Source organism: Acinonyx jubatus, chromosome C2 (assembly GCF_027475565.1).
Source record: "Acinonyx jubatus isolate Ajub_Pintada_27869175 chromosome C2, VMU_Ajub_asm_v1.0, whole genome shotgun sequence".
NCBI classification, from domain to species: Eukaryota; Metazoa; Chordata; class Mammalia; order Carnivora; family Felidae; genus Acinonyx; species Acinonyx jubatus.
Window position 1 is genome coordinate 107846158 of NC_069384.1, and position 14657 is coordinate 107860814.

At 38.2% G+C, this 14657-nt stretch overlaps 1 protein-coding gene across 5 annotated transcripts in view; it reads right to left on the reverse strand.

Moving 5' to 3' along the window:
- Positions 1-14657, reverse strand: part of MME (membrane metalloendopeptidase) — a 98297-nt gene that overhangs the window by 26946 nt on the left and 56694 nt on the right. For all 5 annotated transcript variants that reach the window (XM_027061573.2, XM_027061574.2, XM_053221282.1 and 2 more), the window contains exons 14-16: positions 14487-14585; positions 11451-11531; positions 10069-10172 (exon numbers count right to left, since the gene is read on the reverse strand). In XM_027061573.2, coding sequence (XP_026917374.1) covers positions 10069-10172; positions 11451-11531; positions 14487-14585 — 284 coding nt within the window. The remainder of the gene's footprint in view (positions 1-10068; positions 10173-11450; positions 11532-14486; positions 14586-14657) is intronic.

Sequence of the window (14657 nt, forward strand, 5' to 3'; positions counted from 1 at the left end):
AATATGGAATATATGGTTTTAATGCTCTTTCATTGGGAACATATTTGTCTGCTTTCTCATTTTGTTTGACTCTTTTCACTTATTTCTATGTACTAGGCAAAACAACTACCTTTCGAAGTACTGAAGGAGTGCCCTTGTGTAGGAAACTTATCTCTCAACCTTGCCCTAGGTATTTGCTGTCTCTCAACCTTTGTAGGTATCAAAGCAACCTGATTCATTCTTCATAGATCCCAGTTGTTGAGGGTGTGGCAAGACTTGTCAGTGTTCCAAAGGGAGGAATCTCATTTAGCACCCAGTTTGAGGTTGACTGGAAGCCCCTGAGACAGCAGTTTCTGAAGTACACAAATATATAGTTTTGAGGGACTGCAATTGTAAACCCTACTGGCCTCCAGACCACTTGATCTGCAGGTGTCCCTGTTGTATAGTTATAAAAATTGGGGCTTCTGAAGAGTGTATAAGCTCCTTTTTGGGAGGTACTGGGGAGGTGTGGTGAGACGCAAAGATGGTATCCCCAGCCTACATTCCCTGAGAGCACCTCCATAGCCTCTAGATCTGTAGCACACCTGAAGTCTGCCCCTCAGACTGAAAAGCTCCTGGACAAATAAATAGGGCTTTCACACAGAAATACTGGAGGTATGTTTTAGTCTACAGTCTGTGTAGTACTCTGGGGGTGGTTGCCTGCCAAAAACTATCTCTCAAATTGTTACAGTCCTTGGGATCTGGTGGCTTCTTAACACAAGCCCCCTGGCCACCAGAGCCAGGTAATTAAGGAGCATCCCCTGCGTGTCCTGTATATGCTCGTTCACTTCAGCAAGGCAGCAGAATAGCACAGAGCTGAGGCACTCCTACCTATGCTATCAAGGTAGAGAGAGAGAGAGAGAGAGAGAGAGAGAGAGAGAGAGAGAGAGAGAGAGAGAGAGAAAGAGAGCAAAGTTGGTGTCCACCCATTCCTCTCTCCCCATGGAGTCCCAACAGGCCCATGCCCTTTCGGCAGATGAGTTAGAATTAGCAAATAAATCTCCTTCACATATAATCTAGGCCCTTTTCAAACTGCTGCTTTTGTGCTGGTCCCTGGAGTGACTGGAGTCTGCATGCAAGCCCTTTAAGATAATTATCTCAGTTCTCTCTGTCCTTTTGGGTCTCTTGGATTTGAGTCCCACTGGTTTTCACATCTCTCCATTGCAGGTCCCACAGGTTGGTGTGATGTGGGGAACAAACACCTCAGTCCTCAGAAAGAAGCTCTGGATTTGTGAAATCCCCCCTTCCCAGTTGTGGGTCACTGCACCAGGGATAGTGTTTTTGGCAAGACCACCAAACTGCCTCTCCCACCCATCTCAATTTGGCCCTTTTACTGTTTGTCATGAAGAAGCTGTTCAGCTAGTTTTCAGGTCTTTATCAGAGGGAATAATTGTTCCATATGTAGCTATAGATTCAGTCCATGGAATGACGTGAGTTCAGGATCTTCCTAGGCTGCCATTTGGGACTGCTCCTTTGAAAGTGCTCCTTTTAAAATTGTTTCACACTTAGGTCTCCCCCTTACCCTACTACACTTTAGGATGCTGGCCTCTACCCTACAACGAAGTCATTTTAGAATACCGATCATGACCAGACTATAACAAAAACAGCTACTATACTATTTAATAAGCACCTAAGTTATACGACAGGCACATATACAATATATAACACAACAACCCCATAAGGCAAAAGTAGATGTTATTTTCCTCAGTTTATAAAGGAATCACTGATACTCATATTATGGAGGTTGTCTAAGTTTACACTTAGTTGTTGGCAGAGCAAGAACCTTAACTCAGGGCTGCCCATTCTGTTTAAGTCCCACTTTCCACGGTCCCACCGTCCCTCCCTGACTGCAAATTCTTTCCACTGTTCCATAAAGTGCAATGTTTTTTACCCAAAGATAAAAGCACAGCAGGGTAAAAGAGCCTCTTTAAACTATTCATTGATGTTGCAGAAGAGTTGTTAACATAACTGAAGTACTCTGATTACCTGAGAGGTGAGAACCAAGACACCCATTGTGACCTGAAATTGGGAGAATCCACTTCTTCAACAAAATGCAACAGAAATCACTGATGTGATTTTCTTCCTAGAAGTCATCAGTTGGTGGCATGTAGTTCTAAGTTTGGCAACAAGGCACATTCTTTTTAGTCTTTGATATGTTTCTATCTGTATACGCACAAATGTGTGCCTCTTCATTTGTGTGATGTGCCAAATTCAGAGAAATTCCCAAACTGGAAAATATATGGGTGGGTGAATCAGTTGTCAGAATTTTCTTTTGATGACTTTTTTCCTGATTTAGAATAATCTTGGGATCTTTCAAGAACTGAAACTTCTTCTATCCTATATAATTAGCAATAACATAACTTACATTATGTCTATTGTCTATCTCATTAGACAGTAACTCCATGGAATCAATATATTCTTTTTTTTTAATTATAGTAAGAACATCTGCCAGAAGCTATATCCTCTTAATACACTTTAACGCATTGAAAACTGTGTGTACAAAGCTGCACAGAAGATCTCTAGAGGTTATTGATCTTGCTTAATTTAAACTTTATGCCTTTTGACTAATAACTCCCCATCTACTCCTCTCCTCCAGCCCCTGGTAATCACAATTCCATTCTTTGGTTTTATGAATTTGACTATTTTAGAAAAACTCACATAAGTGGAATCATGCAGTATTTGTCTTTCTCTATCTGGCTTATTTCACTTAGCATAATGTTTTCATGTTCATCCATGTTGTATATTGCAGAATCTCCTACTCTTTAAAAGCTGAATGTATTCCATTGTATATATGAACCACATTTTCTTTATCCATTTATCAGTCAGTGGAAACAGGTTGTTTCCACATCTATCTGTTCTGAATGGTGCTGCAATGAACAAGGGAGTGCAAATATTCCCTGAAGATATTGATTTCAATTCTTTGGAATATTTTTAGAAATGGGTTTCCTGGGTCATATGGTAGTTCTATTTCTAATTTTTTGAGGAACTGCCATACTGTTTTCCATAGCAGCTGCACCATTTTGCATTCCCACCAATGGTGTGCAAGCTCTCCAATTTCTCCATATCCCTTACCAATACTTCTCTCTCTCTCTCTCTCTCTTTTTTTTTATAACAGTCATCCTGACAGCAGTGATGTGTTATCTCATTGTGGTTTTTGACTTGCATTTCCCTGATGATTACTAACGCTGAGCATCTTTTCACGTGTCTGTCAGCCATTTATAAGTCTTCTTTGAAGAAATGTCTATTCAAGCCCTTAACCCAGTTTTAAATTGGCTTATTACTTTTTTTGTTACTGAGTTTTAGAGGTCTCTTATATATTTTGTAGATTATCACCTTATCAGAAATATGATTTAACCAATGTTTTCTCCCACTTCATACATTGCTTTTTTATTCTGTTGGTCATTTCCTTTGCTGTGCAGAAGCTTTTTAGTTTAATACTGTCTCACTTGTTTATTTTATGCTTTGTTCTTAATTGTATCTCTAAGACTTAGGGAACATGATAGGTGCTCAATATGTATTTGGGCCTTGGCATATGAATGAGTCCTCCAACCTCCAAGAGAGATGACTCCCCTCCTTGGACTCTGGGAAGGGGGAAAGGCACTAGGCCTAGGTGAGGCACTCCTTCTATGCAGGCTATAGAGAGCCATGGCCACCAAGAGCTATGCACCAACTGAAATATGAAATATCATCCCCTCAAGATGGTACACTAGTAGGGGCACCTGGGTGGCTCAGTTGGTTAAGCCTCCAACTTCAGTTCAGGTCATGATCTTGCGGTTTGTGAGTTCGAGCCCCGTGTCGGGCTCTGTGCTGACAGCTTGGAGCCTGGAGCCTGTTTCAGAATCTGTGTCTCCCTCTGCCCCTCTCCTGCTCACACTCTGTCTCTCAATAATAAATAAACGTTAAAAAAAAAAAAAATAAATAAAAAGATGGTACACTAGTGTAAAAGTTCTAGAATTCTTTTGCAAAATTCTCTTAGTTTAAAACTTCAACCTTTAAACCATTTAATTCCCTTCTCTACTTCCCATCCCCTCTAAAAAAGCCAAAAACCCAAACCAAACAAACACACAAAAAAACCCAAAGCCTTCCTTGGGTGCTAATTAAAAAGCAGAAATGTTTTTATCCTTATCATGAAGAGCACTGAGTAATGTATAGAATTGTTGAATCATTAATCTAATGCTGTATGTTAATCATACAGGAATTGCAAAAACTTAATTTTAAAAAAGCAGAAATGTTTTTACTGATCAAATATGTTTTGCTTATAGCCTCCAAAACACAGCGGAAAACCACAAAGGCTGGCAGTTTAATGGGAGCCTAAAAGATGGAAATCTCAAATTTTCAACTATTACAACAAATGTAGAACACAAGAATTCCATGGCAGTATGTGGGAACCAGAATGATTTGTCCAAATTTAGTCTATCTGTTATTCCATGTTCCTGGCTCAGTAGTGCTTGATGAGCCAAATAATCTTTTTTGTAAATCCTCCCCATACATCTATGCTCATGGAGACTCATTTGTGTCTCAAGTCTCCAGCACTCCGCACACACACCCTGGACAGTTCCTACCAACACCACCTCTATACCATCTCATTTACCCACATTATATTATATTATATTATTATATATTGTATTAGTGGATATATTATATGATATATAATATAATAGCCCTGCATACTATTTTTCTTTTGATAACCAAGCTCACTGATATAGGACTTCATTAGAAAGAAGACTGGCTCTAGAAATATCAGTGAAGGGCAAAAATAGAAGGGTTATTTAGAAAGAAGTAAGCTACTTCCCTACCTCTCTGGAGAGCATGTTCTTTTTCTCTCGAGTCACCTGATGTGTAGAAGCCAAGGAGGAAAACTTCTTGGCTCTTATCAAAACTTCACAGTTAGGCCCACAGAATTTGAATGCTGGAATCTTAAAGATGATATACAGTCTAAATCAACCTGCTCATTTTATAAATAAGAAAACTACATGCCTTTTAAAGGGCCACAGGTAGTAAGTGGCAGAACTGGGACACTGAAAGAGAGTTAGTCACTCATTGCAGTGGCAAATCCATGGTGTCGCTTCACAGGGTACCAACCTCCCTGCTGTTTTTGGTGGTGTTGACCTTTCAGAAAAAAACACACAGAGCCACAGTGCTGGCTGCCAGGGATTGCCACCACCCAACGAGCCCAGATTAGAAAAGACAGCAGGCTTGAAGCAATGACAGGGAAGACAGATGAACCAACCATTTTGTTCTGTTTTGTTTCTAGTGAATCTTCTGTTCATGTCAATATTAATTTAAATGCTGACATGTTGCTTCTAGAGAATGTTCTACTAATAAGTAAAGGTTTAATGGTGGTTTTAAAAAAGTGCTGTTCTAGCACTTGTAACAGAACCAAGCAAACTCTGCCTTTTATCATATTTAACTGTTACTTACTTGCTTCTTTCTTTAGATTGTGAGCTCCTGGCTCCAGGGCCACATTTTATTCATCTATATCCTTTACAGTGTTTATTTAGCACAATGATTTGCACGTTGCAGCTGCTCAATAAAATGCTTATTGAACTGGCTCTTGTCAATATACCTGTGTTTTTATTTTGAAACACAACAGCAGGAAAGATGAAGCAATGAAATGAATCTTTGTAGTTTTTGATAAGTAACGCCACGGCTCAGTGGTCATGATTTACAAACAGGGCCACATCACAGTTATATCACAGGAAGTTGTGTCCTGAGAAACTAACAAAATAACATCAAATCTAAAACAAAAGAAAAGGAATGCTTTCTGTTGTTATTCTTGTACATTTTTCTTTCTCTTTAGAGGTTTATGTTCTATTGACTCTAAGTGAATAATCATGTTACTGGAAATAAAATCATTATAGATATATATCTAAGTAATTTTGCCAAAGGATATTACATTCTAAGTTTATCACTCTTACTATCTGATAATATGACATATTTGAAATTCTTTACAAACTGGTACCAAAGACCCAGAGAACACAATGTTTGGGATAATTTTGGAAACACTAGGCACTCAGAAACCCCATGAACCAAGCTTTTCAAATTTAAATCCCTGTCCTTTGCAGTAGCTGCCTGCTCAAATGGGCAGAAGGCTCTTTTAGTGAAATGATCAAATCAGGTAGATCACATACAGACTTCCAGGACTCTCTCAATGTTTTGAATCTGTTAAACAGAGAGAGCAGCGGAGAGCTGTTATATAACTTCACCGACCATGATGGTGAAACGCTTGGATGTGACACTCTCTACCTTAGCAGTTGAGTTCACTTCATCAGCATGATCACAAACCACTATTGTATCATTTATTAACCCCAGAAACATTGAGGAAGGGTCTATATTCTGTTTATCAGTGTTCAGGCTCTGGTGACACAAACATCTGGTTTCTGCTTTCAACAAGGACTAGGGCAGGCACAAGGTGAAGAGAAAAATGCAGTGGGGTGCTATGAATAAGGAAGTAATGTTCTAGTTGAGTCCAACAATATATAGGCTTCTGTTAGATGAACAAGGACAGAAAGGGTGATCCACGGTAAGGGACAAGGAGGAAGAAAAGATGGAAGAATGACCTAGAGTTATTCCTATAGCTGGAGGTTTGGGCAATGCTGGGAGGGTGGGCAGGGTGAATCTAAAGGAATTCTGGAGAGCTAATGGGAGGAATGCAGAGCCTTGTACCATGAGATAGGCAATAGGGATATATTGAAAGGTTTTCATCAGGAAATAACACGACTCATTCTGATTTAAAAAATCTCTAGGGTATTAGTAAGGAGAATGAGCTGAAGGAAAGTAAGATGATTGGTGATAAGATTAGGAAAAAATTAGTAATAACTTTGGTGAACAATGAGACATGCCTGAATTTACTCCGTGACCATGGAGAGAGTAAGATGGAGATCCCCTAGCAATACCTATATAATCTTTAATTAGCAGCTGGTAGATGTAAACTTTTGGTTTTGAATGGGGATCTGGAGTAGATATTACTATAGATGTCAGAGATGAGAGAAAGAGATCAATCTAGAATAGTGAGTCCCTGATTTCTGTCTTGATAACAATAAGATGAAAGTTGCTGGAAAATATAGGGCAATATGAGGATATGGGGAGAAAGTTGATCAAGTTTTGTCCCAAATGGAAAATTCTGTGTTTGTAGGGTCTGTGGAACACCTATGTAGAGATGTTTCATGGGTAGCTAGACATGTGGGTTGAAAACAAATCTGGGCCAGGTACAAATATTCAGTGGTCATAATGGCGGTAGAAGATGCCAAGAAGCATATGAGTTTGCCCAGTGAGGGGAAAAACAAACAAACAAACAAACAAACAAACAAAAACAGGTCCAGAAACTTATTACTTGGTTAATTGACTGAATTAATTCAAATTGATTGTTGTCTTGAAAATATAATGCATCTACAATACCCTACAATATAAACCCTACATAATCCATAGTTTTTCCCATCCCTGTCCCATCAATTGTGGGCATGGGCACTATTTCTCCTGCAAGACCTTAGGAGTGAGGACTTGAGCATCTGAAAATGTAGTTCTCTGAGAGGTAACTACAAACTATTTGAACAAAGCAGAAGCAGTAGATGTGTCTGCCTGAACACACACAGTGAGGATTTGAATTTGGTATACATAAAAAAGGAAGGAGAACATAGTGACTTTATTACTACTACACAATTACAAAATAGTTCTGAAACTTTCACTCCAAGAAACCTCAAAAAAATATAAGGAACTGTCATGACATTGTATCCCACAGTCCTAATGGTTTGACGTGATCACTGTCAAAAGTGCTTCCAATATTTTGGAAAACAAAAAATAAATTTTAAACCTAAACTGCCAAATTAAAAGCATCACCCTGTAGAAAGAAAATGACACAAAACTAAATACGAAGAGTATCATTAACCAAAAGGAACTAACACTAACTCAGAGGTTCTCACTTGAAGTTGGGGGGTAGTACTTAAAAAGAATCCAATACCTGGCTCCCCACCCACAGGCAAGTACATCACAGGCAAGGGTAGTGAGATTGGGGCCTCAGTACTATTTCTAGGGCTCCCCAGGTGACTCTCCTGTACAGCCAGAATTTAGAACCCTTGGACTCAGTACACAGGCAGAAGAAGAGAAAGGAAAAGAAACTAGTCTGACATGGCAGAGAAGACCTTAGAAGCCATATTGCACTTATGATGACTATCAGAAGCTCATGGGAAGGACCCAAAATGTTCTGTTGACCTATGTGTGCTACTGAGCAAACATTCATTAAAACAGTGTACACAGGTTTCACTTGTGATTATTGTAAGGGAAAAGGACTCAAGAGAAAAGCAACACATATGATGAAAGGGAATGAAAAATGCAAACTATATTACGAAATAATTGTAGAACTTTGGACTACATTAAGTTCAAAAGAAAACATGAAGCCATAACTCAACAACTATTTTTAAACTTTTGAAAAAGTCTTCTGGTGTCATATGGATGCAGGTTATATTAGCTATTTTCAGAAACACTATTTGACAATATTTCTCTGTAGATATTTCACACAGTACTAACAATTATTAAATGTAAGTATATGCATCTTAAAGAAAAAAATTCAGACTTACAAGAAACTTCTCAGTTTATAAGTTTACCCACTGAATATTCTTTTTGATGACTTTTTTGTGGGTTTCTTGAAATAGGGTTTCACAACCAATTACAACACAAACCATATGCACCCACTCTTCTTCCTTCTTTGCCAGCTAGGACACTAAACGTTCTCTGACATTTGCAGCCCTGTTTTTAGCACCAGACAATACATTTACTGCAGTATAAACCCAGAGGTCAGCAAAGGAAATCAATCTCTCTTTCATGGCACCTGACAGGTTCAAAATGCTGTACAGAGATTGAACGTATTGGCATTTTCACTTAGGAATTTTGTCCAACCTGTACTTAGTTAACTGAGAACAGAACAGCCTGTCATCAAACAGTCTCACATCACTTTGTACACTTCCTGGCACATTTCCCTCCTAGTGGTAGAGTTTATTATATATGTCTTTCTTACCTTCTGCTGTTGTAATGTAATATAATATATAATATAATATAATATAATATAATATAATATAATATAATATAATATAATATAATATAATTAAAGTTCACTTGTGATTCTCCCAGGTCCCAATGAAACCTGGACTTAGTGTTCTACAATATTAGTTTAGTAAATGAATAAATGAACGAATAAATGAATACATGAATAATAAACCAAGCACCTCACTGTCATGTTATTTTGTTGGCTACCACACGATCAAGTTAGTACATTTCTTTTTTATTCGCTCACTCATTCTTTAACTCAGTTTTAACTGAAAACCTTCCATGTGTTCAGCATGCTGCTGAGCAGTCAAAAGGAATAGCCCCTGTTCTCTAGAAGTTAAGAGCCCAGCAAGAAAAAGTCAACATAAGCAGCTCTAGGGCTCTATGTGCACAAACACACAAGTTGATGCATGTTAATATGTTAGACATACTGAGTTAGACACACCCATTTAGTTGAAAAATAAACACTAAGCTGATGTTAACATGAAGCACCAATGCCACTGATAAGCAGGGATTAAGAGCATTTGAAGGCAACTCCCATTATCTCTTATTTGGCTGCCACAAGTTTGAGGGGTGTGTCACACGGAGCAGTCTAGAAGGGGATGGAGTTGTGGGATGACTGACCCATAGAAAACAGGTGGGGCTGTGGGCAGGAGATAATTCCGAGTTCCACAAGTGTGGCCTCAGAGAAAACTTGCTCTGGGTTACCTAGGTTAAGGTGTTCTTGAGAAACTTGTCCACAAAGTAGAGGAAATAGGTAATAATATGAGAGGAAACCAAAGAAATGAGGTAGCCTGAGGCCACCATAATAAAAAAAATTTTAATTTTGCTTAAATCTTTGACCCACCTTTAGCATATTCTTGGATGCTCTTAGAGGTATTCACTCCATTGAAGGAGGATATTGTACTTTTTTAACATTAACATTGAGTCAGGTTCTTTCTCTTAACCCAACAATGAGAGGGGAAAAGCCCCTTTTCTGAATGAACATATAGCAAACTGGAATATACATACTCATCCTTGTCCACCTTTTCTCGGAGCTTCTTTAGTTGTTTATTTTGGCCAAACTTCAAGTTTTGAATTATGTTCTCAAAGTATTCATCTTCCTTGTAGTTCAACTATATTACATAAAAGGTTTTGGGAAAAATAGTCAAAATTTCTGCTAAAAAAACATAGGGAACATTTTCTTAAATCGTATCAGTTAATAAAGTTAATGGAGAGCATTAAAACTTACCAAAGAAGGATTTAATTCCATTTAGCCTAGTTCTATATAATAGGTCACTGTCGCTCTAACTAAATCGCTACTTTAGTCTATTCTTCTGTAACTAATCAAATGAACCGAGTGTCAGACAAGCTTTCCTATATTGATAGTAACCCTTACATGACAGATAAGAGCACATTCCATTTTAGCACCTACAATGTACCAGGCACTGTTCTCAGCACTTTATATATTACATGTTTTTAATCCTTATAATAATCTTATGAAGATGGGTTGTTATTGCCATTTTAAAGCTGAGGAAACCAAGGCAATTAAGTCACTTGCCCAAGTTAGTGAATGGTGGAGCTGGGATTTGAACCCAAGAAGTTCCCTGTGGGTCTATGTTCTTAGCCATCAGACTCCTGCCACAAAGGCCCCCAGGACTCAGATGCTGCAGCCAGCTCATTTACAAGAAATAGTCAAGCTTTTCTATAAATGTAAAGAGAGAAGAGGACACTGTGGCTTGCAAACTCCCATGTTAGACCGGTAATCAATGGATTAGGAATCACTGACATCCCCACTTCTGGGCAAGGATCACCTTGTCACCAGGGTCTCAAGGAGTTGCAGGGACCAAGATTAGCAACAGGATCCTCACCTGGGTCTTAAATCAATAGTGTAGTGACTTGAATCAATTCCGTTCTCTTTTCATTGTTACATTACCAGAGGGGAATAAAACTGATTCTGGTTTTCAAATGGTAGGTTTTTGTTTTGTTTTATTTTTTTTTTTGAATACAGAGGCATAACCTGGTTTTTATCCAGTGGAGGAATAATAGGAAAGCGAAGGGGAACTGAAGACGTGACTTTCCAGGCCTGGACCAGAGGAGATAAGGAGCCTGAGTGCGGCCTGTTGCTCATCACTTTGATGTCTACCCCTTGATGCTCTTTAAAGGACACCAGATTTTTCCAGTACTGTTCAATGGAATATATGGAGACCAAGATCACAAAAACCAAATATGAACCAGGCCAATGAAACAAAAGGCTAAAACTAAAACACAAGTTCTGGCTTCGGTGGAAAAGGCTTTTATATAACAAGACCTTTGGCCTTAGGCTACTTCACATCATTTCGGGCACCCCACAGCTGCAAATGACATCATCACCAGCCCCAGGTATCATTAGCACAGTCTGTATAGAGACTTACCTCGAGGTATTCATTATTCAGTTTGTTGTCATTTGAAATAATGTCATCAGGATAGCCAATTCTTTCTTTAATTGCTAAGGCCTATGAAAATTAAAATATTGAATATAAGGATAATTCTATAGCTTTCAAATGCAAACATTATATATATATATTTTAAATGCAAACATTATAATTTGCCCATGACTGCCAATTGAATAACCTGCTCCATACTGTTTACAAAAATAGTATCTGACAACACTTAAATAGAGACCTTTGCAATGGCTTCTCCCTGGGGTTGAAAATAAACAAAAACCGGTTCTGAAATTTAGCTTTTAATACCCTATTCTTATAGGCTCCAGCTTTCCCAAGAAAACCAAAATGAAAACTGACAAGTCATTGTTCCTCATGTATTGTACTTCCATGAAATTTTTCTCTGAAAGGCTTTTTTCTTCCATTTCTTAGGAGGGGTAAGTAATAGAGCTTCCATTCTACCAGCTTATAATTGTCCTTCCATTTCACTGATTTGGCTGAGAAAACAGATATGGGCTTATAAGTTTAGTGCTAATGTTCTTTCTGAGTATGGAGTCCTGGAGTTTATATGTTCTCTTTTGGTCTCCAAGGCCAGTGTACCTATCTTCCACAGTTAAATGAATGGCATTATTTAAATGAGTAGAAGACAGGACTTGCCTTGTTGTACTAGCTCATGTTTACCACTTGCTTACTACCCTTGCTAATTTTTATTTTTATTATTTTAAAATTGTTTACTTATTTTTTTATTATTTTATTACTAGTTTACTATTGCAATATCTTTCCATTTTTTATTTCTCTCATTTTTTCAAAGATATTTGACTTTTGATTCTATCATATTACATTGCTCTTAAATATTTTAATTATGCAGGGCGCCTGGGTGGCTCAGTCAGTTGAACGTCCGACTCTTGGTTTCGGCTCGGGTCATGATCTCACAGTTTGTGAGTTTGAGCCCCGCTTCGGGTTCTGTGCTGATGGTGTGGAGCCTGCTTGGGATCCTCTCTCTCCCTCTTTCTGCCCCTCCCCTGCTCACTTTCTCTCTCTTTCAAAATAAATAGATAAAAACCTAAAAAAGTAATTTAATTATGCTACAAATCTGTTTCATAAGCACAGGATTTCCGCAGTGGATCAGACAGGATATGCGTAAGTCTGTTTTAGGCCAAGCCCATTTTCTTGTAGGTTTCCACAACACTGCCCATTACCATCAGCCCCTTCTCAGAGGTTTTTTATTTTCTAGAAGACACTTCCCCAAAGAGTGTCCTAAGGGACACAAACTACAGAATTAGGTCTACATAAAAAGGATTTATTGTCAAATACTTTGGGTAAATACTGTGACAAAAACATTAAGCAGGCTTCTTTACTGCAGCTTAAAATTAGGTAATTGTAAGTGTCCAATTGTAAGCATAAGGAATTAATTTGTCTATTTACTCACTCAATACATATTCAAGCATCTATGATGAGTCAGGTACTTTGTAAGGGGTTGAGAATACAATGCTAGGAAAAAATTTCTCCCCCAGAGAGCTTACCATAAAGTTCAATGACAGACAATGTAATGAGTGTTAGGAATGGTGCCTTAAAATCATCTCCTAGAAGCATGTAACCTAGTCTAGGGTGGGATCAGGAAAGTCTTCCTACAGGAAATGTTCCCTAAATTCTTTGACCGTGAGAGTCTTCTTCAGGGAACTACTTGTGGGTTCAGTGGCTTATGATACTGCCTTGGGAAATGATGATCTAGCATAATCCAGTTGTGCTACATCAAATAGACCCAGGTCAAGATAGCTAGAACATGAAAGGAGTAGACCCGGCCTGAATTTCTGAGGAATTTCTGAGTCAGTGATGAAAAGACAGATATACTTTGGTGCCTAAATTCTAGACCTAACCTATCTCCAGCTTTGAGAATACTGAAAAAGATAGTCCTTCCACATGATTTAATCCTGGAAAGAACTAGACTGTATCTTGGTTTTTTATTATAGTAGGTTCATAGACTCTTTCTGTATCAGTTTGAAGAATGGTCTGTTCTTCTTGCCATCCCAACTATAGAGGAATTATCAGGTTGCATGTGAATTTTGCTGCCAAAGTATATAGAATTTCCACTGGACATATTCCTTCTAGTTTTATATAGTTATCAAGACAAATGACCATAGTAAGTTTAAACCTAAGATTTCCTTAGGCATCTGACACCTTTATTCTTTAAAAAAAATTTTTTTTAACATTTATTCATTTTTTTGAGAGAGACAGAGCATGAGTCCGGGAGGACAGAGGGAGACACAGAATCTGAAGCAGGTTCCAGGCTCTGAGCTGTCAGTGCAGAGCCTGGCGCCAGGCTTAAACCCATGAACCATGAGATCGTGACCTGAGCCAAAGTCGGACACTTAACCGACTAAGCCACCCAGAAGCCCTGACACCTTTGTTCTTATGCAAGATATGAGAAGTCCCAGTAACAGGTGCACAATGGGGTAGATAAGAATAGCTATAACAAGGCTCCTTCAACATCCCTTTAACTGTAGATCACCATGTAATAAATAATGCATCACCTTACACTTACAGAAATTTAGCACTTTTCTCCCTAGGTCATATAAAAGTCTAAATCAGGCATGTTTTCTAAAACTTGAGCTGGAAATCTGCATTAAACATTAAGGGATATTTTTTAGGCTTTAGTAGAGTCCTTTTGCATAAGCTTTATGAAAAGAGGAGATGAACCATTGATAGTATCTTTCGGTTCTTGTTCATCTAAGATTTTTCCTTGTTTTCTGAAGACTACTTAAAAAAAAAAAAGGAAAATTGGAGATCTTTCAAAGGTTTGAACTGAACATGGACAGTAGGAGCTGGATGCAAAGAGATAATAAAAGGTGAAAAATCATAGAAACAAATCTTTATCCACGAAAACTGTTCCTGGAAACATGACATCTTGAAGGAGCTTGCTTAATTTTATGCAATCCTTGAACTTCTTTCTTCTGAACTTCCTTAAAAGTTGATCTTTGCTTGTAAAGCAATTGTTAGCTAATAGTTAGCTTTGTGTTTCTTTTTTACCTTTTCCTCAGCTTTCTTTTTCGTCTCAGCATCCATCCAAGTGAGGTCATCTAAAGTCTGGATAAAAACCTCTCGGATCTGTGTAATCAAATTCTCAACCTAAAATGAAAGGAACAGAAGACAAATTTAGGCCATGAATTAATTTTCTGTAACACAAATTTTAACAAACAG